The sequence below is a fragment of the Nelumbo nucifera genome, chromosome 1 (assembly GCF_055504915.1).
Source record: "Nelumbo nucifera cultivar China Antique chromosome 1, China Antique-T2T, whole genome shotgun sequence".
Taxonomy (NCBI): domain Eukaryota; kingdom Viridiplantae; phylum Streptophyta; class Magnoliopsida; order Proteales; family Nelumbonaceae; genus Nelumbo; species Nelumbo nucifera.
Window position 1 is genome coordinate 146,375,594 of NC_142649.1, and position 23,875 is coordinate 146,399,468.

Sequence of the window (23,875 nt, forward strand, 5' to 3'; positions counted from 1 at the left end):
CTCGGAAAGGTTGAAATTATTGCAATTCAGTGCTATCTCCCAAATTAGCACTTAGGCTTTGTTCTTTAGGCTGCGTTTGGAATCAGTGTAAAATGTTATGTGTAAAAGCACATTGATGATGTTTTATGCTTAAGTGTCATTAAGTGTGATCGTTGTATTTTTGAAAAACGTAATATAATTAGTGTAAAATTTTACATCGATTTACGTATGATGAAATTTTGCACTGATTTATGACGTAAAATATGTACAAAATTGAACTGGAGTAGAATTTTATGTCAATAATTATTATTACATACTCTTTCCAAACACGGACAAAACCAATTCCAAATGAAGCATTAAGGCTTAAAAGTTGAAAGTGTTTTGGTTCCAATTTTCAAACCAATTGTTGAAAACACTTAATTGCCCAACCTCTCTTTATAGTTTTGTCAATGTATCTGCAATAACGACAATATTGATGCACCAGCAGAGACATTTTGTTCAATGAATTTGACTATGATAGTAGCTAATCAGATCAAAATCCAGGGATGATTTTGACTGGCCAAAGCCCTTCTTCTGATATCATACCTTTTCTGGCATCTGCTTGATCTCCTAATGGCTAGAAGTGTAGAACAATATTGGGACTGTTTGAACCCTAAGTGGCCTACCAATCAATAATGTATTGATATTGAATTCAAGTCTCATAACATTGACCCAAACCCTCTACGTCCGATAAAGGTAATTTGGAAAATAGGTGCATGGAAAGCTTCACACAGCCCTTTTGCCTAGACGACTTAGAAGTTATATCAATCAATCAGAATATTGGTGCAAATTAGGACTGGGTAGGCTAGGTGAACCCTAGTCCAATCCAACGTATTAAAATCTTCAACTCAAGGGTTTCAACTTTCAACTAGGTTTAAACATTATCTATCAATTAGCACGTATTTTACATATAAACCCAATACAACTTTTATATCATATTAGCATTTTCCAACCTTTACCGGTTGAACCCAACCCTAAACCCACCCTTGTAGGTTGGGTTCGGTTCGGTCTGGCCTAATCCCCTGATAGATTAAGCCACAACAAGTTTTAGACATTAACGTGGGGAAAAAGGAACAACACTATGAATTAAGGGGACTAGATCGACCCCATGCACTATGCACTGTGGAGATGTGAAACTTTAGTTGAAGAATGCAGAAAGATGGTGGAAGAGAATGAGCTGAAGGCCCCTCGTTCTCATATCTAGTGTGAAGGCAATCAGGCAGCGGACGGACTTGCCCGTTTCCCTCTTGCTCACATGTTGTATCTCTCTCTGGCTTGGATTAGAATTCCTGAACCTGACTTAAATAATTTCATATTTACATGTATAAATGTTATATAAATATGTATTTGTATATATATATTGATGCATGTATGTACATGCAACCATGCATCAATAAATGTATATATTTATATATTTATGTTTTTTTGCTACAAATATTTACATGTTTATGTATGTACATATTTATCTATGTATATATGTATATGCATGTATATTGTATTTCAAAGATTTTAGGTTTAAAGGCATTTTTTTTCTAAGTATGATAAATATGATCTTTTTAGACATAGTAGTGCTAATATTGAATAACATGAACCCTTATAATCTAGTAAATAAATACATTTAACAAAAGAAAATAGAGAAATTAGACCAACCCGAACCAAACCTAACCTGGACTGACTTACACCCCCCAAAACAAAACATATGGCGTACTTAGCAAATCAAATTGTGGACCGGACTTGTATTAAAAGAAGATTAAACTAAGGCTGTGTTTGATTGCAGTGCAACATTATTTGCACTAATACAAATGAATGGGAGTGCAAATTTTGATTTAATTTTTATTTTGGGTTTTAACTTATCCTGCTTCAGGTCTTATTTTATTTCATTTGTACTGTAATAATAAGGTAAAATTTGAAATAAAAATAAATCAAAATTTGCACCCAAATCATTTACACTATCAATGTTTTGCATCAATACAAATAAATTTGCACTACAATCAAACGCAGCCTAAAGCAAACATCACATTGGGAAATGGGATCTGCTTAATCAAAGTTTGAAACGTTTGACCCGACAGATTAGGCCAAATTAATCGAAAGAAATGTAGCTTGGTACAAATATGACCGGCACATGAAACCAATTTGCCCCAATATATAATATGGGCACTCTTGTTGACCAAACATCCTTTGTTGGTCAAAGAATCAATGCAAGAAGGGATATATCATGTATGTGCAACAAACGCTTGGTCCACACATTGAACTGTTAATTAGACTTGGATGGAATATGCCAATCTCTACCTCAGTGATTCCTTTGACAAATACCATCATTTGGAACCTTTCAACATTTTTTTTTTCTTTTTCTTTGAAATTCAGACCCTTCAGAAATTTGGTCCTAAGATGTTATTTTTAGGTGAGGTGTTTGGCTGCTTAACTTTAGCTCCCACTGGAATGCTTTCCAGTGTCAAACAATAAATCTTTAAGGAAGAGAGGGCTAAATTGAAGAAGATTCAACTAAGTTGGTTCAGCTGCTTTAAAGTGCTTTCCATAAACTATTCAAAGAGCTTAAGTGGACAGCCCTTCAAATAACTGATTGACAGTCTGTATGGGTTTTCCACTCCGGATTTTTCACCAAAGCTTATGGGCTGTCTGTATGAAGAAGCCCACCCTGAAAAAGGCACATGTTTGGTAACATGTGGAAAACTGCATTTTTTGTTTCAAACAGCCAATAGACTATGCTGTAGACTCAATGAAAGCCCACCACCTGTTCTCTACATGCTTGTGGTTTCCTCTCGTGTGATAAGCAATGGACACTATAAGCATCATGTCATGTGTTAACCTTTTCATATGTTTTTTAAACATCCTGAACCTGTCTCCCAAGTCCCATCTCGGCATCTCCTTCTCATCAGACTTGACCCTCTCCTTTCCCAGTTCACCGAACCACAACCCACCTGTCACTAAGGTTTTTCAAACAAAGCAAGCACATTTGCATCGCTAATCAGATCAAAAGGGAGTGGGCAAAACGAGATTAATTTAACCCAGTAAATAGATTCATGAGAATGCAATAAGATCTAGCCGTGAAATGGAAACCAACCCATTCGGATGGAAATGTTAAGAAATCTAATGTTGTTTTTGAGTTTTGGAGTGTTTAAAATTCCTAAAATCCAAAGCATTAGGAATGCAGGTTTTGAAGGGGATTGTATGCTATGTTCTGTTTCAGAGTTGCTTGGTCGTGTAGTTTCTTCGTATGCTGTTGTTTTGGGTTAGTTGAATGGAATCGTTTTTCTACCAAACAACAATAACAACAAGAAGCGCTAAAATTTTAGAATGCTGTGGAGAAACTGCAGAACTCAGCCCATTCATGACTCCCATAAACAAACCTTCATGATCTCTCATTTTCACCCCAAAAGATGCAAGCACTCTTCTTTTAGAAGCATCGTCACATTGTTTCTGGTTGGTTTATCAGCATTTTAATTGAAACAGAAACAGAAAGAGGGGGAAAAAGGAGAAGGATAATGGAATGTTTTATGGTGCCTTTCTATTGGGTCTACAGCAAAATCTACAGCCGTTAGACTACATCAGATCTGGATTCCCAGTTCACATATGGTCACGGCAATTCTTGTGACCCCCAATAAACGTTGGCGCACATGCACATACACATACACACAACTATTAAACAAAAATAAGATAATTCCTGTATTATTTGAAAATACTGCAACCATGGTCACAGCAGATGTCGGTGAGGCTTTGTTCAATAAGATGTGAAAAACATACATGTGGTTTCATTTCATGGAGTTATCGTTGGTTGTTGGCTATGAATTATTCAAGAGTTTTGATTGGTCCTAGTCTTTTCAGTATATATCTTTTCTTTCCAGCATCATAGATTGATACGTTTATATAATGTTTATACATGCAAATCAGGTTAGGGTTGGACCAAGTTAATCAAGGCTTCAGCAAGCTAAAGCCCAAGTTGCAGCCCTACTTAGCAGAGTCCCTCGATACAAATTATTTTTATAGCATCCGCAAATCAGATGATATTTTCGATGACGCAGAGTGAACGAGTGAGTGTGTGTAGAATGCAGAAATATCGAAAAGCAAACATGGGTTATGAAATGCAACCACTAGACCTTCAATTCTCTATCTAAAGATGGATGCATTATTTTAAGATTTCTCAATTCTCAACCATCAACCATCGGTCCATCTAACACTAGAGATCCTAGGTAACATAGTGACAGGATAACGAGGTCAAATGCATCTTTTAACCAGTTGTTTTATATTGAAGCTCTTAAATTATGCACGCAAGTAGCGACTCATCCACGATTGAAAGCGAGACCATGCCAACTCCACTGCAGCACTGTCTTCATCTGTCAGTCCCATTCCTTTCCTCCTCTTCACAGCTTCAGGAGATGTGTTCAAAAAAGCATGCCCATTGCCTGGATAGATATGCACCTCATATGGAATTCCTGATGATTTAAGCCTCTCTTCCAAGGATTTAGCAGCCTGAGATTTCAAAGTTTGAGGGGGGGGGGGGGGATCAGTAAATACACATGTAACTTCTAATCTCTGATGTTGGAATTGAGATTTGTTCCTACCGACCTCACAGGCACATCCCACATCCCACCGTCTATTGGGAGCATCTCCAAACTCCAATGAATAATAACACACATGGACGGGAGATGTTCCCGATGTGGGGTTGAAACGTGCCGTGAGGAGTAGATCTGGACTCAAGATGTTGATACTCCTAAAATAATTTCAAATGGAAGGCCAGGAATGGGGAGTGAATTTGATATTATCTAGCAATCTCTACAATATTTTATCGAAAAAAAAGCAATTCTCCAATATGCATTTGTTTTAAAAAAATGTGTCATTTTTTTTCTCCGTATTTACCAAAACAAAGCAACTGGGAAAAGATTCTATTGGATGCATCTTCCACGTAGGAAGCTGGGGCATTTTACAGGCCTAGCAGAAAACGCCAAAACAACAATGCAATGCCACATGCTTATTTCATACAAAATTCCTTCAAGAGTGAATCAGAAACTAAACAAGAGGGCCTGACAAAATATTCCATATCACTCTCTTATTGAGCTTTTGATCTATAATACCCAGATAACTATACATGCTTAGCGTGCCAATATCATATCTGATACTCTTCGGACATGATACCGGATACTACAATAGATACTTCTAGATGTACCCTGTAGCATTTAACACTTCTAACATACATAAAGTGTTATGCTTTAACCAAGGTTCAAAACATTGATACTCGCCATCGTCATCGTCCATGCCTTACCCAACTATATGGGAGACAGGATGGACTCCCCATACCCATCCCTCCCATGAATTGGGAACATCTCCCCATGGCAAGCACAGTAGTTATTCCCAATGCACCAGGGGGGTGGACTGTGGGGTGTGCTCTGTGGGAGCCCATCCGAACTCAACTATATGGGGTTGGCTAAATGAATCTTGTTTTGCCATTCCTTTCTATTTAAAGCCATGTTGAATTATTAGAGATATGTAAAAATTGTGTATCATGAGTTTTCAACAAGCAATGCTCCTTTCTTTCTCTTTTTCTTTTTTTTTTTTTTTTTTTTTTTTTTACTTTTTCAGTTTGATACTTCACAGATAAGTATGTTAGGATGGACATTAACATTTGAAATCATTAAAATGCTCCAACTCTAAGTATTTATCATTTTGGTGACCCTTGATACCAGTGTGATGCAATCCGTTGAACCTTAGCCTTAACAAATTATACTATAAAAATATTTGCATGTTTTAGAAATTTAAATAAATTTGGCAAGACATAAGTCTGGGAAATGACATTTTTCTTCAAAAACTAGATAAACACATGATATAAGAAATATTATATGGGATGCCTGTAACCATATCCCTGTCCAAAATTTTAGGAAATGGAGAGTTGTATCGTATTTCCTGTGTCCAGGTTCATGTCTACATTCATACCTAAGCATCATAGCTTTTGATTATTTTCCAGTGATTTTCTGTTCAAATTGGAAGATATAAGGATACTATGGTGATCTAAGATCTTTGGGGCAAAAATTTAATTCCATGAGCATATTTCACATACATACACCCTTTAAATAATTATGAAAATGAGAAGTACTCAATGACAAATATGTGACAACTAAATATACTAGGAAATGAACAGAACGAAATTGATAAATGTTAATAAATGATCTTACCGTGACATCTGAAAACCCAACGAAGTTATCAAGCTCCCCAAAGTGAGCCTGCACTGGAGCCTTAGCTTGTGCAGGGTCAGCCAGCTCTGAGGAAGGAACTCCGTAGAAAGCAACGACAGCATCAACTTCAGGAATCAAAACAGAACTTGCAATTGAGAGAGCACCGCCCATGCAAAATCCTGTCACACCTACCTATTACAGTAAAGCAAGATGGTTACATGTAGGGTTTAGTTCAATGCATAACGTTGTTATGCTAATTGATCATGACATCAAAACTAATTTGAATGGGAGCTGATGGAAACTTCTAAGGGGTTATCCTTTTATTTTCTTTTGGTTTCTGTATTTGTTAACAAATGCAATGCTATAATGTTTGATAACATCTAAGCCTTTTGTAAGCACCCTTTCACCAGTTTGTTGTTAGGTTGAAAGTGCACTTTTTTTCTTGACGACATAAATTATACATTACATAGGGTCTGTTTGGTTCACATACAGAATCAGAGTCCTTCGGAATCAGAGTCGGAATTGTCTATTCCCCTAGCCTGTTTGGTCCAGACAGGAGTTGGAATCAGAATTGGAACCAGTTGGAATGGGATCTCATTCCTGAGGGGGAGGAATGGGGGAATGACCATTCCACCAGGAATGGGAATGGGATTCCGATTCCAGATCCCTATTACCACAAACTAAACAAGTCCTTACAAAGGAAGATATAAAAGGAAACTCCCTAACAGATCTACCATTCTACAAGAAAAAGAAGAACAATAAGGCCTTGAGAATAGAATCAAAATGTCTACAAGATTCATAATGAGTATAACAGTAATAGCAGAGGTCCATCAAATAACAGAAAGAATTATCATACCTTCTGTGAACCATTTGCCTTGAGCCAACTAACTGAAGCACGAATATCCTTAACAGCACCTTGCCAATCAAGACCATCCATTAAATGCTGTGCTTCAGCAACATCTAAACCAACCTTTCCACGATACAAACTGCAAACAGCAACAAGACACAAAAATTGGGTATGATGGTAGCCAATACCGGAAGATTCATTATTTTCTTTGATAATTATTAGAAGCCTAACTTTTACATATCAGAAGATAAGTTTGCCACCTTCCAAACACAGGAAAAAGAACAAAAATGCAGTATCATTCATCACTGAAATCTAACTTTTGTGCAAAAGCAAGACAATATCAATAGGCACAAAGAAATCTTACTCTGGGATGAGTGCTTTAAAACCAGGATCCATCTGGGAAATTTTCAAAGCATGGTTCTTGACCTCATAATCAACCCCCCACCACTCTTGCAACACCACTATGCCAGGAGCACCTTCTTTGCCCACCACATAAGCATCAAATGTCTGAAACAAAAATGAAAATTAGAAGGTATGTTCTTTACAAATAATCATAGGGTATTCTCTTGCAACACCACTATGCCAGGAGAACCTTCTTTACAAATATAGTATATAGAATTTGACATAAAAGCATAGAAAATCAGAAAAATCATTTAAGGCCTTTTTAGAGTTCAGTCCACCACAGAATTGTTTTATTGGTTTCCCAAATGTATTTATGCCCACCCATATAAACAGCCATCTCCCCGTGAATTGGGAATCGTTCCCCCTTGACATTGACCCGAATTGTACGATCACATTAGGAATTCTGAGGTGGACTGAACTCAAATTACCCCATCATTTAAAAGCTTGCCATGTTCAATTCAGTCATGTCAATTACATTTCTAGAATGAACTACCTTGTACCTAGTAAATCAAAATACAGAAAGCATTTTCTGTGACTGTTGCATACGACCCCAATGAAATGCAAACACGCTAAATAAAATGTGATTCCTTGAACTTATTGCAAATCCTGTCGTATTCGCAATTTATTGAGGGGTCCCCGGATTGTCCTGCCACCAGTCTTAGTTAATGCGATCTCATCAAAATAGCTCATTATTGGTAGAATCACATTTAACTTATTACTAAGGCCCGGGCTTTTTCTCTAAAACCAACATAACTTATTCACTTCCAAGGTAAAAACGTGGGATCTTTATTTCAGCTTCCAAAGGAATTTCTAACCAATACCAAGCAGGCAAGCAGTAAATTTCTTCTCCTCAATATAAAGATGCATATCTTACAGCTTTAATTTTGCAATTATACTTTGAAATATTTTTTCTGAACTTCTAGAACTATTCTTTTAATTCGTTTTTCTTTCACATTCATTTGGTAGATGCCCATGTCAGCTCTTTAGTCATAGACCACCTCGTACCCAGTAATAACTCAAATAAAATTTCTTTTTCATTTTCTTTTTGAGCTTTTTTTTATCAAAAATTTTTTTGATCAATTTCTTTTTTGAGCTTTCCATGAGTTTAGGATGTGGCTCTTTATTTTTCTTGGAAGATAAGTGATTATATTAGAAAGAAGGCAAAAAGAGGGATAGGATGTGGCTTCTTTATCTGAAAAGAGAAAAAAAAAAAACACCTGATCCTGATGAAACTTAAAAATCGAAAGCACTGAACCCCAGTTTATGGAGTGTAATTTGTAGGAAAAACTCTCATTTTGGCGCATTTCCTTAAAATGGACATGATAGGACACATCTGACAAACAAACAAAGCGCCATTGAAGAACTAAAATCGAGAAATCGATGCAGAATACTATTATTTAGAAAACCGCACAAAATCGATATCACAATCCATGAAATGAACACCGAAAAAAAGTGTACCTTAGTTAACAAAAAAAAAAAAAAAATCAAGAGACAAGAATAACTAAGCTACAGATAATGAAAAAGAAACAAAATGAGAGGTCCTGTAACTCACAATATCGTCTCTCTGAATCTGAATTTTCTTCAATTCGGAGGTCGCAGAACCCGCCATCGAGCGGATTTGGAATCGGCAACGAGAAGAAGAAGAAGATGAAGCAGAGAGTGCTCGGGGGTGGGTGAAGGTTCTTGAAGCGAGGGTTTTAACAGCTACTCCAACTCCTCGTAACGCCATCTTTTTTTATTCCCAAAAATTTCTAATAGTATAAAGGGATGACTAAAATTTCCATCGGTCCCTATGATCGACGGATTGAGCATAAAATAGTTAGATCATATGAAACACGTGGCAGGCGTAACGAGTAGTTGCTGAAGTTGGGCCTTGGAGCTGGTCCAACTCCAGTGGTTTATGTTAAACAAGCTGGGCCTAGACCCAGTAGGCCGACTCAAAATAGGGTTATTTCATGGGTCCCACTCCCGCCCAATGTCTTGTCTATTACTCTACTCTACACGAAATGACGAAACTGAAAGCAGAGGTGTAAAAGCATAATTTATGCCACATTAGAAAGCAAAAGCAAAAGCAAAAGCAAAAAGCAAAAGATGTTGAATAAAAAGAAAAAGAAGACTTGACCGAGATTCTCCATCTGTCTTTAACTTGAGAAACCATGATCACTTTCACTTCTGAGTTCTGTCGCTATCTCTCTAATGGGTTCTCTCTTGAGCCACAGACTGATATCAGAAACAGGGTCACCTTCTGGTTATTGGGTTGCTATAATCACCATTGTTGCTCTTTCCTTCTTCAAATCCACATTTGCTCAGTCAAGCCTCTGTAGGACCTCTTGTGGCGATATCCCCATCAACTACCCTTTCGGCATCGACGATGGTTGTGGAAGCCCTTATTACCGACACGTCTTCATCTGCTCAGATTCTGGAAACCTTGAACTGAGAACCCCTTCCGGGAGATACCCAGTTCGGAATGTGAGCTACTCCGATCCCCACATTCTAGTTTCTGATCCATTCATGTGGAACTGCGACGATGGCGACAACTTCCGTCCAACCAGGCCGTTCAGTCTCGACACCAGCAATCCCTTCTCCCTCTCCTCCCAGAATGAATACCTCTTCTTCAACTGTAGCGAGGACGATGTGCTCATCGAGCCCAAGCCCAGCTTCTGCGAGCGGTTCCCAGAACGGTGCGACTCGTCGTGTGACAGTGCTAGCTATCTCTGCCGGCATCTACCCGACTGCCCCGCGGAACTGAGTGGGAGAAGTTCGTGCTGCTCTTACTACCCCAAGGCAACGGAGTCTCTGAGGCTGATGCTGCAGTATTGCGCATCTTACACAAGTGTTCACTGGAGAACCAGCGGTGCAGCTCCGCCTTATGATCAAGTCCCCGAGTACGGAATTCGGGTAGATTTTGATATTCCGGTGACCACCCGTTGCCTTCAGTGTCAGGATAACTCCAAGGGAGGTGGGACTTGTGGATTTGATACCCGGTCGCAGAGTTTCTTGTGCCTCTGTCATGAAGGAAATGCCACCACTTTCTGTACAGGTATGTCACCCTGACCCATATATAGCTCATCAGCTATAGCTTTGAATAATGAATATTCAATGATTCAAGAACATACAATAATGCCAAGAGCCAACCCAATTTTCTGATCAAGGCCCAACAAGAAGATTTCTTAGGTCTAAAATCATCTGACAGATGATCTGTGGTCTGAAGAACATCATAGTTTTTAGCTTTGCATTCTTTCTTGGTTCTCTATTTGTGCACTTTTAATTTATGTAGGATCACTCATATCCACAGACCCCACCATTTTGATGAGCCCATGAATCCATGACATTATGTGGGGTGGGTAGAGGTATGACCGAAGACAGTGGCCCTGGTAGTGGTAGACTTTACATGATCTTATTAAACTGATTTATATTTTCTTTTTTTTTTTTTTATGGCAGATCATGGAATTTCCGGGCATAGTAAAAGGATAGGAGTAATTGCTGGTAAGAATCCCTTCTCAAAATGATAAAAGGGCAAATTTATTAAACTATCCTTACTCTTATAGTTTAATTAAACTTTACATATTGTCTTATAGTTAGAAAGAAACAAAATATCTAATTTACTCTTCACTATTCCTTAAATTTTCAAAATAAAACCCCTGATGAAAATTTTGCCCTCCCCTCTTTCCTTCCAGCTTCTTTTCCCACTATTTGATCGATGGTCTTTGACATCTTCTTAATACAAATACAGCCATGCCTTTGTGTGTTGCAGCTCCTCCTCAGCCACAGCCTGCAAATTAAGGAGGACATGGAATGAGATTTCATTCCACAACTACTTCAATTTTTGGGTGGAAGTTGGCCGTTCTCTTCCGACCCTCCCTCCAATATAATGACGTTCATCGGAATGGGATAGCTTGCTGGCTGGTTTAGCTATTATCTTCGTCATCTCATCATAACCCACCACCATACGCCAGCCCCATACCCTCGTAGCCATAACACATTATTTCGTTTCACACGAGCCTTCTCAGCCTTTTTTTTCAGGTAAAATTGATGATACGAGGCACCAACAATAAATGATTAACTCCAAACATTCTACAAAGAAATTTAGAGGTGAACAACGGTCAAAAAAGGAAAATATAGGTTCTAGGATGGCTCCTTAAACAACACCTGGATCCTTTATCAGATTGGTTTAAGACTGTTCAACATGTCTCTGCTCTTTGACTTCTTTGGTCGACCTTCATTTTTCAAAGAAAATCCCACACATCGTCAAGTAGCTCAGTAGAATGCTCATGCATTTCACCTCTGTCGTCCTTTCTTTTCTATTTACTGTCCACCATTGAACCTTCTTCCATATGTTTATGTAACCATTTGATGCTTCCGGTGTTAACCTGAAATCTGGGATCCAGAAATGTGGAGTATTTCTTCATCAAAGCTCAACCGTATCATGCTTCCAACCTTGATCACATGCCGCCTGTGGATTTCATTACTTCACGTTCCCGTCCATTGTGGGGTACATTCTGCCCTATGCTTGGGTGGGGATGGAGACGGTGAGAGGACATAGAGGAATCAGAAGAAGAAGGGGTTATTGTCATCTTGCTCTTCGTCTTAAGGTTGAGGACGATGAACAGTCCACAGGAAGGGTATTTTAAGAATTTTAAAAAATTTACCAGTCACGTGATATAACATGTGAACGAGTGATAAAAAATTAATGACAAGAGAGGATTTAGACAATTGTCAAAAACAATAATACTTCAAAACAATACATAAACAATAAGGATAGAGTTACTTAACTAAACTATAAGGATAGTTTAAGAAATTTGCCAAAAGAAAAATTATACATAGAATTGATGTAACGAGTAGTGTCCAAAATGGGCTTATGGCTATGTCTACGTTATTGCAGGGACGGCATCTGCAGTTTCTGTCGCTGCTGTGGGGGTTGCAGCTGCTGTGTGGTATATTAGAAAAGTGAGAGCTAAAGCACCAGTAACATGTGGAGTTCAGAGCAATGAAAATAGGCTATTTTGATTTTTCAGCAGTTTTGACTTTTGAGGGTAGACAAACTTTTACTGCATTTTTTCAGGTTCCTCTCTCTCTCTCTTTGCTCTTATTTCCTTCTTTTTAGTCGGCTTATAAAGTCAGCACGGAGTATGGTTATTGACGGATCATCTCATACCAATGGACGTCAAGATTTTGAGTGAAAATTTCCCTTGTGCTTTTATGTGGCCCAAAATGAATAAGTGATAATATATTGTAGGAGATTTTGAGAATGTATTCTAGAGCAACTTGTACATGTACCATTTAACATTTAAACTAGTTCTCAAACAAATTTAGTTATCGGAAATTCGGAATTCTTCGAATTGTATAGCATTGTAAAAATATTCTAGAAACTAGAAAGCTTACGAAGAAGTAGAATTCTTTCTATATATATAACGAGAATAGAATGACAAAGGCAGCAGCCAGCAGGAAATGATCTCGATTCCTTAAATATCATATTTCCAAATTCCAAATTCCAATACATTGGTGTTCGAACTCTGGATTTTCATATCAACTACCAAAAGAGTCTATCGCTTGTACCATCAACAAAAAAACGTAGTGAGAATAAGTATCCAACTCTAGCAGATTCTATTGAGAATGACAATGGAAGGAGACCCATTATTTGTATATCCCTACGATTAGAAGTGAGGTTACATTGCATAGGCGTTGTGATGAAGAAACGACATTCTTGATGATCAAATGACTACTTTACAAGCCTTTGTATTGATATTTTACCAAATTATAAGATGAAACCGTCAGTTATATTACAGATGAATAACTTACAAGCCTTTCACTAACATGTCCCTCAGACAACAACTACACACGCATCTCTCGAACAGGCTAAGTGTTTATCCAAGATGTTCAGTGTTGATCGCAGATACTTGTCGTTAGCATTCAAACAGGACTTTGCAATCTCCATTAGCCTAGAGCAGATTAGAGAGATTTCTGGATTTGCCTGCCAAACATACAAGAAATAATGGAGAATGAGAGAGCCGTGAACTATTTGCAGGTGCATACCAGTATTCATCTTTATAAGAAAGATGTGCATCAGAGATAACAGCAACAGAGGAGCCATTTTCTCTGCTTATCCCACAGATGCATTTTCTCACTGTCAGTAAATTCTCCTTTGGCCATCCAATAGAATGCAAATAACAAGTATCTTTGAGGTGGACATAATGGTGGATTCAACAACTATGCATATCCATCCATGTGCCTTACCTCTTTGACTCTTTCCAGAGATACAGATGGTTCTTCCAAATCCTCCCATACTTCTCAGGGACAGCACCAATGGCTCATCCATAATTCCCAATTTGGTCAAATTTTATTTTATCTGTTCAGATTTTTTAGGAAGCATCAAACCTACCTTGAAAGATGAGATGATGCAGTTACAAGCTTCAAGTGCCATAGTTCCTCGTGCAGCCTTGGTGCCACCATGACATTTTTTGAAATTATAATCAGTCCATTAAAACCATATTCTAAGAAATTAAGTCTAAAGTTCAATACTTACTTTGTATACCTCTTCTTGAATTCCTTCAACCAGGTTCTGCACAGAAATGCTGGAAATGGATGAAAGTTCTTGGTTATATGATGGATCGCCAAAGAATAGTATGTCATTACCCATAACCTGAATAGGATGGAACAGAGATATTTTGAGCAACAAGAGGTAATATGAGATTGTTCAGTGGTAATACAAGTATAGTAAGTTGATAATAGATGAAACTAGGAACAGAAAGAAGATTGTACTTCATGAAATTCAAGCACAAAAATGGATGTACTATCAACATTTGTAAGAGAATGTACTTGGTTAGTATGCAAGGAAAGATCAGTAGAATTGCACCTCAATTGGAAAATTAAATAAATAATAGAATTATTAGACAAGTATTCTATGGATGAAGATCAGATAAGATTGGCAATTAATTCTAGGTTGATGGACAGCTGTAAGTTTGTCATTGAATGAGGCTGAGATCTTTTGTGTAAGAAGGTGTTAATGAAGACATCATTTTTACCTCTGTATTTTTTACATGGTATGGCAGCGTATTTTGAGAGAATGTTGCTGATAAAGAAATAATAGCACAAAGCGTCCTTGCCCTCAATCTTGGTGTTACCCTACAACATTTTAGAAATGTTAAGCCAATACCAAAATAAACAAATGCATGCAGTTATCAATGTTAAAAGATGCAGTGAAGGCTAACCCTGGATCAGAAGTAACAAGGGATAATAAGCTCTTCGGAATGTAAAAAATTCCTTCTGTAGGATTACCTTCAAATTCGAAGAAAGAAAATGTCAGAACAAAACACACAAATGCACTCTGATATAAAATGAACTAGGAATATGCCAATGGGATAAATTCTTATTTCATGTCAACCATGGCTACAATCATTAATTTGCACTGTATCAAAGGTTAAGAAAATACACCCTAGCAAATGGATCATGCTGAGGTCTCCTCCCATATACGTGATCATAAATTTCCAGGTTTCTCAGGTTTACCATTAGTAAACAAAAGATATAGGATAGGATGGATATGGCCCAAATGCATGAAAGTAGAACCGGGAAAAGATAAAAAGCATTCAATATATTTTTTCAGTAGAAAATATATTTTATTTTATTATACTTGCTAACAGAAATTAGTACAACTTGGTAGTGGGAGTGTCATTCCCAACTTTCATCCCCAAAATATTACCACTTTCAACCTCAAGTTACATAGAAGCCCAAAAAAGTTGCTGCCTCAAATCCCAAGTTACATAAAAAGCATTCAATATTAAACTAATGCAATCAATATTACACTCAAAAATTATAAATAAAGCAAGCACCTAAAGCCAATGGCAATCAGTTGTTATCTTGCTAAAAAGTTGTCTCAAACAAGAAGCAATAAAACTATTGAAAGGGATCAAATTTCCAACTCTCTTTAAAAAGCTATCAAAAAAACTTGCTTCTGGCCACAAAACACAGATTATAAATTTATAATACAAGTTAATTAGTAATGAAATATATGAATAACCTGGAACCATGATCAGGAGGCTGCATAGTTTCCGTATTGAGGAGATAATTCCATCAACATCAACATTTATTTGAGAGCCTAAACAAGGATAATAATGCAATTCAGCATCAGTAAAAACCACATGCCACATGAACAATTGGAATAGTAATATTTTTGCTTCCAACATTGATGTATAGAACTTACCGAGAAAAAGAAAAAAAAAAAAGTAAAAACATTGATGTATAGATGTATGTCTTTACATATGAATCACAACTTAAGGACCACCTACATTTTTTTTCTCTCTAGGGAGTTAATTTCTTGCCCTTTCTTACAAATCTCCTGTCCATTTGCCACTAGTATTTGGGAATTTGGTTTCTCTTTGCAGATAGACTCCCCCTTCAAATGTGGCTAGTTTGTTTGCTTCCTCTACCTTTAGTTCGCCAAAGAAGAGGGGGATCATTATGTGGAGATGCAAAACGCCTTGACTTTTAGCAACTAGGTGCCCTTCTAGGCGATTAAGTGCCTGCCTAGGCAACAAAAATGACAAGGCGGATGCCTTTTAATAATATCATTTATATTGCTGTATCTTATTAACGTATGTGCTCATACATTTTATTATATGATATATATATATATATATCAATTATATTTTGTTTTAATGTTTTACTATTGAAATTTAAAAGATCAATGGGTTTTGAGAAGAGAAAATGAAAGAAAGAAAAGAAAGGGGAAAGAAACAATAGAATAATAAAGTTCTTTTTTTCTATTCTCTCTCTAATTAAATATAACAGAAACTCTATCCTTGTTTTTTTTCTATTTTACTTTCCATCTTGAATATTTATCATATAAAGTTAATAACCTTCTTTAGCTGCTAATTAATATGAATTTGCTCTATTAAATACTTATTATAGTAGTATTATTTTTGAAAATAATGAAATTAATATATGTAAAAGATTTTTATCTTTTAGAAGTGATGATTTGCCACATTTTTAGAGGAAATTTAATGTTCTTAATAATTGCTATTTTTCAATTAACATACATGCTGAATGGTATATAAAACTAGGAAACTAGCCAAAAGTCAGTTTTTCATATTATAAAATTTTTATCGCCTAGGCGTCGGCAACTAGGCGCCTCAGTGTTGCCCAGAAACACCTAGATGCCTTGAAAACTATGTGGTCAGTATGGAAAGAAAGTAAGGCAAGGATCTTCAAAGATCAAGAAAAAAAGTATAACGACCATCATTGAAACCATAACAGACAGTAACTCATTGGATAAAGTTTTTGAGTATCTTTTATCCTTTCTCTTTTGATGATATTGTGTGGAAATGAGGGACGCAGCATGTTCTTCCTCTAAGAATGTGGTGGCGAAAAATTCATGGAAATTGCTCAATAGGAGAACTATGAAATTCAACTTTGATGGAAGTAGTTTGAGGAACCCAGGTCCATCTGGAGTGTGTGGTGTGTTCAGTGATGAACATGGAGTTAAGGCAGTATTCTCAGGCCTAATAGGGATTGAAGATTCCATTAGAGCAGAACTGCTAGTTTCAGGGTATCAGTTTGGCAAAGCAAATAAACATCACTACTCTGCTCATCAAGGGTGATTTAAAGAATATAGTAAGCTGGTTATCTATGTGTTTATTGGCTGCCCCATGAGATTTTGTGCTGAAGTCAAAACTCATGTATTGTCCAAAGAAGAAAATTCACTTGGTGAACCGGGATAAGGTGTGCTCTCTGAAAGAAAAAAGGAGGTTTGGGTATCAAGAAGATGAGGATTTTCAACAAGGCTCTTCTTAGGAAGTGGATCTGGAGATTTGGAATGGAGAGAAACAATTGGTGGAGGAATATTGTTGCAGCTAAATACAACACAAACAGAGGAGACTGGATTACCATTTCTTCTCTCCCCTCCTTAGGTTGCTCCCTATGGAGGAAAATAATGGACATTCTTCCAAGTTTCAACTAGGGAAGGGTGATAGGCTGGCTTTTTGGAAAGATCCTTGGTGCGGAAATACCCCTCTATCAGCTTTATTCCCAGAGTTATTTCAGTTATCTGAACTCCAAGATGCAGTGGTTGCAGACTGTTCTGAGGTATTTGGTAATTCTGTGATTTGGTGTCCTTCGTTTAGAAGGAACTTTCAGGATTGGGAAATTGCAAGCTTAGCTGAATTACTTGAGCTGATCTCCCTCCAGCCCCTGGACCTGTTAAAAGAAGATAGTTGGATCTGGACTTGGAGTACAGATGACCATTTCTCAGTCAAGACTTTTTCCCTTCACCTGTTGGAAAGTAACTTGGAAGACATGCCTGCTTCCGGAATTTGGAACCCGACCTCTCCCTCAAAAACTAATGCCCTGGTGTGGGCTGCAGCTTTAGAAAGGTGTTTAACAAAAGCCCATCTATCTAAGAGAAGCATGCAACTCCAGGATCAGAGATGTGTGATGTGTGGTCAAGATGTGGAGGATAACAGCTATCTGTTTCTTCACTGCCCTATCTCTGCTAGGATTTGAAACCATTATCTCTCCGCGCTGGGCCTTGCTTGGGTTATGCCTGCCTCAGTGAAAGAGATGTTGTGGTGTTGGGTCAAGGGCTGTCAAAGCTTACTACTGCTGTGCGGGTGTCCATTTCAGCTGCAGTAATCAGCACCATTTGGGCAGAAAGGAACAAAAGGCTTTTTTACAACATCTACAAGGACCCAGAGGATCTTAATCCATTTCATTTGGAAAGTTGATCTCTTGGGTCTTGGCATCAAAGGGGATTCAGGCCTCTCAGTTGGGAGATAGGCTGAATTCTAGGAACTTATGGCATTTGTAATCTTGCTTTGATTTGGCTGCTCCCTGGCCAAGGTTTCTCCTTGGGGGGTCCCTGTATTCAATTATGTCTATATTAATAAAATTTACCTTACCCTTTCTCAAAAAAAAAAAAAAATGTATTGTCCACAAGAAGACTTCCTCCTCTTAATCATATACATGATTGATTATATCATTAATTTGAAGTTCATGGAAACAGCCATAGTTGTCAAGGCGGTGCCTAGGCTACTAGGTGCTTTTCAAACTTCGCCTCACCCAAATGCCATGTAAATTTGAATAAGGCGCATGCCTAGGCGACTAAGTGGGCGCTTAACTCCAAGGTGGGCGCCTAGATGCAACTGCAAGACACATTAATACAGCCCTTAATACATTGATCATTTAATATTTTTATATTGTTTTTTTACTTTTTTTTGCTGCAAATAATTTTTATTGGTTTGTTTTTGTTATTATAATAGGACATATCACACATAATCACTCTTTTTATTAGAAGAATGATAGCAAACATTTTGTCTTTTTAAGGTTTTATTTTCAGAACTGAATAGAAGAGGGAGAGTTGTCCGGTCAGGTTTGTTTCAATCACAGTGCAACTCCAACCTGTTGCTGCAATGCTGCATAACCAAGAAGGAAATCTAAACCATTTCAAATATGCCAGGTACATCAAATGAATCATCATCATCTTCTTCTTCTTTCCGCCTTGGACCACTTATTCTTCTTCTTACCCTCTTCGTTTTCAGCCTTTTTTTCTTCCTTTTTGTTGGTTTTTTCCTCTTCTTTTTTTTTGTCTTTTCCCTTTTTTGCATGATTTTTTTTGGAATGAAACAGGGGCTCCGCCCCCTTCTTTTCTTCATTTTCCTGCAATCTTTTCACCCTTTTGATCTTATTCATTTACCTGCACTTTTTTTCCTCCTCGAAGGTGATCTGGAACAGGGGTCCCGCCCCCTTTTCTTCTTCATTTCTCTGAGTTTTTTCATCTTTTTTCCCTCTTCATTGGTGGTCTGAACAGGGGCTCTGCCCCCTTCTTTTCATTTTCTTCTTTTATGTGTTTCCCCGGTTTCTTGGTCTAAAACAGCAGTGGAGCCCCTTGTTCTTTTTCTTTTTTTGGTCTAAAACAGGCTCTCTGCCTCCCTGTTTTCTCCTTAAGTTATTTTTCTTTTCTTGGTCACACACAGGAGCTACTCCCTCTTCAGTTCTTCTTTTAAGTCCGGATTTCTATTTCTACTACTCTGTGTTGCATACTTTAAGCATGACTGAAAGAATCATAAGCAGAAAATTTGGTTCAGAGGTTTGTAGGTTAATGTATAAAACCAAGTAACTAGCTCATGACGGGTAGAAACATGTAGGCTTCCTATTTTTTTGATTTCACCGCCTAGGTGCCTGGGCGCCCCATGGTTGCCTAGCCTCGCCTTGGCACCTTGAAAACTATGGAAATAGCTTCCAACAAATATTAAAGAAATTAAGAGAGTTTGAACTGAAAGGAAATCAACCTCATTGGAAGTTTCTAGAAGACAACCCCATTTTCCAAACTCTTTTTTTTTCTATTTAATAAATGGAACGACAAATCAATTTAAATGTCTTATATCAAATACTCAATTACCAAGAAAAACCACTTCTTTGAATAGTGAAAGACCATTTTCATGAAAAGAAAATACAACTCCAAAAACTATTAATCAATAGATCTGTAAGCAACAATATTGATGCAAGTATTTATGTCATGTAAGTGCTGGCATTAGAAAAAAGTAATGAATCCCAACCTCTGGTTATGTCTAAACTTTGTAAAGAGCTGATTGCCGATTCAATTAGCCCATCTGTATGAGAAACCAAGCCACCTAATAAAGCAACCTGATATGTAGGATCATAACAGTGTCAACGAGTGTAAAGGGTAAGGTTAAATCATTGTTCTGTTTTCTGAAAACCAGATTGGACATCAAACCAGTCTGGTTTTCTCAGCTTAACAAGAAATCAACCACAAAAATCCCAGTTGTCTGAGTTTTCATTGAACCAAAAATGAGTCCAGTTCAACTGGCTGGCCCCATACAATTTTCCAAATATCAGGTTAAGTTGAACAACCCAAAGAAAAAAAAGAAATTTGAGAAACAAAATGTGGATAAAAATAAAAGGAAAAATTACCTCTGCTGTTTCAAGATAGAGATTCATCTGTCTAATGCCAGCTGAAATAGAAGGTATTGTAACTTCACTAAATGCTATGCAAGACTTGACAAAACTGACATGTTTGTTCGTGCCTTTCATAGCTTTAATTGCTAAAGAATTGCTTGAGTGTACAAGGGTTCCCTGCCAGTTCATTCCTTTATACTAGTAAGCAGTAGTTATTAAGTAATCATTACATACTATTGAGACATGTAGCAAAATGGGCATCAGAGAAAAAAAATCAATGGGTTATCCAAGTACAAGACCACAAATTGTGCAAACCTTTAGCTCATTAATGCTACCAAAGGCTCCACGGCATTCAACTAAAAATGTTAAATGGCGATCCATCTCTGTACCATAGTCAACCTACAAAGTAATGTGCATGAATGCAAACAAATTATCTTCATAGCATGATAAGGATTTAGAATCTGAACTAACAGATAAATCTAGTCAATAAGAACATACCATCTGGATAAAATGAGAAATGAGGCGTGCTGACTGTTGATTATCATCATCTTTGATACTTGAAAAATCTATACCGTCATGAAGAGCCTGAGAAATTTCAAAAAGCAACTGTATGGTTGTTGGATCACGAATATAACCATTCCTGTCAAATGAAACTGGGATCAAATATGATCGATATTGAATACTTAACACACCAACAACCAACATGAATTGTAACATATGGTAGTGGGTGTATATAAATTCACTGGGAGATATAAAAGGCAACACATCTTGCCACAGACACACACACATGTACTTCTGAAGAAATACAAACAGGAACAATTATCATCTCAACCCAAATTTAAATTCATAACCTCGTGATTTCTCAGACAACTTAGTAATCTTAGTTCCTAACAGCTGACATATCTTTTAATAGAATTATGTTAAATGACTCCAGTGGAAGTGAATCATCTTAAAATGGGTCTGACATCTGAACCCTCGTACATCTTTAGAACAATGACAAACAATTCTATAACTTGCACTAGTTCAAAGATGATTGCATCTAAATCAATAAACGCACCTGGTTGCCTTATTAAGGATATGCATATTGACAGTGTTTCGCGAAGTCCCATACATCACATCTAAGATCTCAACAAAATGATTCTACAAAACAAGCATGGCAAGTCACAGCCAATTTGGAATCCACATCTAAATCATTTATCATGGTGAACAAGTGAGCAAATCATTATAATCATAATAGAGAAAAAGTAACATGTTTATACTTTACAGGTAAAGGCTACTGAAAACATATTACATTACTAAAATAGTTCAGGAAAAAGGGAAGAAAAGGTATTGTTGCATGACTCACACTTACCAATGCAAATGCATCTTCCAAGTCATTAAAATGAGTAAGAAGCTTTATAAAAATGGATTGCAAGCTGCCCAATTCACTTTCAGCAACCACTTTATCAGATGCTCGTTTTGAGATGCCATCTAGAATTATAGTTAAATAATTCTCCTGGGATAGATTAGACAACTTTTAAGGTAGCTATCAAGATAGGAACAGTATTGAAATTTGACAAAAATATGACTCTCCATTGAAAATGTGCATTGAAAACTTTGAGATATATAACCCAAATAAAGAACTTGAAAAGAACAAGGAACCACATACTCTGGAGCCCAGGTCTATCATAAGAACTAAAGCTTAAAGATCTAAATCAAATAAAGAATATTACTTTCCTGGTTCAAGCTCAACATGCATCAAGCAACAAATGAAACTACTTATGAGAAAGTATTACACAGCATTCACATGAATGCAAAGACAGATCATGATTCAATGGAGTAGGTGTTTGTGATGATATATTCATGACTCAGCCAATCAGATAAGACAGTGGTTTCGTGGACAGGGAGGTGTGTTAAGGTGACCTTACCTAAGCATTTAATAGTAAGTGGATGGTTCACAAGTGCTTACTAAAGAAATGTGTTCATCTCTGAGAAACCCTTTTTCAGCATGGTAGGTGTTTGGGTTATGGTTGAGCTGGCCCAGGGTGCCACATGTCACTTTCGCGGCCGTCTTATCTCTTCGGCCACGTCGGCACCACATAAGATGGATAAGTGCGACCAAGAAAGGAGAACCCCATACGGATAAGGAGGACAGCTCTGCCAGGGATTAGGTCTTATCCCGAAGACCTTAGTGGACAACCTCATCCCGATAACCCTGGAAGCCTCATCCGAATAGGACATGGATCTTCGGCTATAAGTAGGTAACCTCCGCTCAAGGTAAAGGACTTTTGACTCTTCAGCCTTGATATTGTTATTCTACCTCTGCTCGAACCAGCACGTTTCTCTCAACTACTTGGCCCGACTACCCATTCTTCTTACTGACTTGAGCATCGGAGTGCCTACCTAGGGAATAACTCCTCGGGCTTCTAATCACTTTCCTGTTTCAGATCTTGCTGCACGGCTTCGTCCTTCCACCTCGGCTTCGCCAGTTGGTAGGATTATCTGACTGCAACCTCGGTTTGGGACACCTCGGATCGAACAGCATCAATAGGCATTAATGAGGAGACAAACGTGCAGTCATTCAATTAGCCAAGGTTAGGACCAAGTACATTCACTGATCAATGCAGCCAACAAATAAATCCTGACTAGGGATTATGGTCAGCTACAAGCATGCCAAACACACTTCACCCAATAGGGTGCACATTAAAGATGTGGCACGCTTGATCGGGTATGGTTACCAGAGTCTGAAAGACTGGACCTTAAGTAGGCTATAAATACAGACAATTAACATGCATGTAAACACAACACTGGATGACTGTTGTCTTTAAGAATACTAGTCCTGTCCTTAGATGATTTTCCTCTCTTTCCCTATCTCTTCCTAGTCATCACCCACCTCCATCCTCTGGCAACTAATCAATCTTCCCATAGGTACACATTGTAAAGGACCCCTACATTAGGTAAAAACCATACTGCATAACAAGATAACAGCAATAGACAGGTGATTTTTTTGAAGAGTAAAATAGAAATTTATTAAAAGAAAAAGATCAGTTACATGTAGTAGGTGACAAGATGACATCTAGCTTACAAAACAGAGCAAAACTGAACTGGGTACAGTCCAAAACTAAGACTGGTACGCGTGCATCATTGAATCTTAAGCAAACTCCAGAAATTTCCCCCCAAATCTAATCTGTTTACTTGACTGAAATATGGTAACACCCAAACCCAATCTGCAATCAACTTCCCTACCAGAGCCACCAGAACTTCTGTGTTCTTGAGTTTGTCTTCAAAGATCCTCCTGTTCCTTTTGTTCCATAGTGTCCAGCACACAGCAAATGGGATGCAACTCCAAACTATCCCTGCTTTCCTACCTCCCCCAAATCTTGGCCAGGTGGAGAAAATTTCTGCTGCTGAGCTTGGCTAAATTGCACTTTTCCCAAATAAAGAAGTGTAATAACTCCACATGATTCTTGCATTCTTGCAAGTGGAATGTAAGTAACAGATTCTTCACTTATCCCTGCCTCCCTTCATCTCCCCCCTC

General features: G+C 37.6%; 3 protein-coding genes across 7 annotated transcripts in view; 1 reads left to right on the top strand and 2 right to left on the bottom strand.

Annotated features, from left to right (window-relative positions):
- Nucleotides 1–4,139: 4,139 nt before the first annotated feature.
- On the bottom strand, nucleotides 4,140–9,242 carry LOC104588300 (alpha/beta-Hydrolases superfamily protein). The gene is made up of 5 exons (XM_010246171.3): nucleotides 9,005–9,242; nucleotides 7,415–7,557; nucleotides 7,060–7,189; nucleotides 6,204–6,395; nucleotides 4,140–4,506 (listed from the first exon to the last, which is right to left on the bottom strand). The coding sequence occupies exons 1-5, from the start codon at nucleotides 9,179–9,181 to the stop codon at nucleotides 4,297–4,299; spliced, it is 852 nt and encodes a 283-aa protein (XP_010244473.1). The 5' UTR covers nucleotides 9,182–9,242; the 3' UTR covers nucleotides 4,140–4,296.
- A 330-nt stretch (nucleotides 9,243–9,572) lies between these two features.
- On the top strand, nucleotides 9,573–12,784 carry LOC104588299 (wall-associated receptor kinase-like 15). 2 transcript variants are annotated; one of them, XM_088894609.1, is made up of 3 exons: nucleotides 9,573–10,492; nucleotides 10,894–10,938; nucleotides 11,207–11,365. In XM_088894609.1, the coding sequence occupies exons 1-3, from the start codon at nucleotides 9,649–9,651 to the stop codon at nucleotides 11,233–11,235; spliced, it is 918 nt and encodes a 305-aa protein (XP_088750735.1). In that variant the 5' UTR covers nucleotides 9,573–9,648; the 3' UTR covers nucleotides 11,236–11,365. The 2 variants fall into 2 exon arrangements, with proteins under 2 accessions (XP_088750735.1, XP_010244472.1); XM_010246170.3 differs by lacking the exon at nucleotides 11,207–11,365 and adding an exon at nucleotides 12,335–12,784 and having other exon boundaries at nucleotides 9,579–10,492.
- Nucleotides 12,785–13,089: 305 nt separating this feature from the next.
- The window catches only part of LOC104588298 (uncharacterized), an 80,237-nt gene continuing 69,451 nt past the window's right edge, over nucleotides 13,090–23,875 (bottom strand). For 2 of the 4 annotated variants that reach the window (XM_088894607.1, XM_010246168.3), the window contains 12 exons: nucleotides 21,710–21,853; nucleotides 21,416–21,498; nucleotides 20,857–20,998; nucleotides 20,674–20,757; nucleotides 20,374–20,535; nucleotides 19,998–20,085; nucleotides 15,467–15,544; nucleotides 14,661–14,727; nucleotides 14,475–14,574; nucleotides 13,976–14,092; nucleotides 13,832–13,888; nucleotides 13,090–13,423 (listed from right to left, as the gene is read on the bottom strand). In XM_088894607.1, coding sequence (XP_088750733.1) covers nucleotides 13,274–13,423; nucleotides 13,832–13,888; nucleotides 13,976–14,092; nucleotides 14,475–14,574; nucleotides 14,661–14,727; nucleotides 15,467–15,544; nucleotides 19,998–20,085; nucleotides 20,374–20,535; nucleotides 20,674–20,757; nucleotides 20,857–20,998; nucleotides 21,416–21,498; nucleotides 21,710–21,853 — 1,272 coding nt within the window. In that variant the 3' untranslated portion in view covers nucleotides 13,090–13,273. The remainder of the gene's footprint in view (nucleotides 13,424–13,831; nucleotides 13,889–13,975; nucleotides 14,093–14,474; nucleotides 14,575–14,660; nucleotides 14,728–15,466; nucleotides 15,545–19,997; nucleotides 20,086–20,373; nucleotides 20,536–20,673; nucleotides 20,758–20,856; nucleotides 20,999–21,415; nucleotides 21,499–21,709; nucleotides 21,854–23,875) is intronic. The other 2 variants (XM_010246169.3, XM_088894608.1) reach the window with 2 other exon arrangements.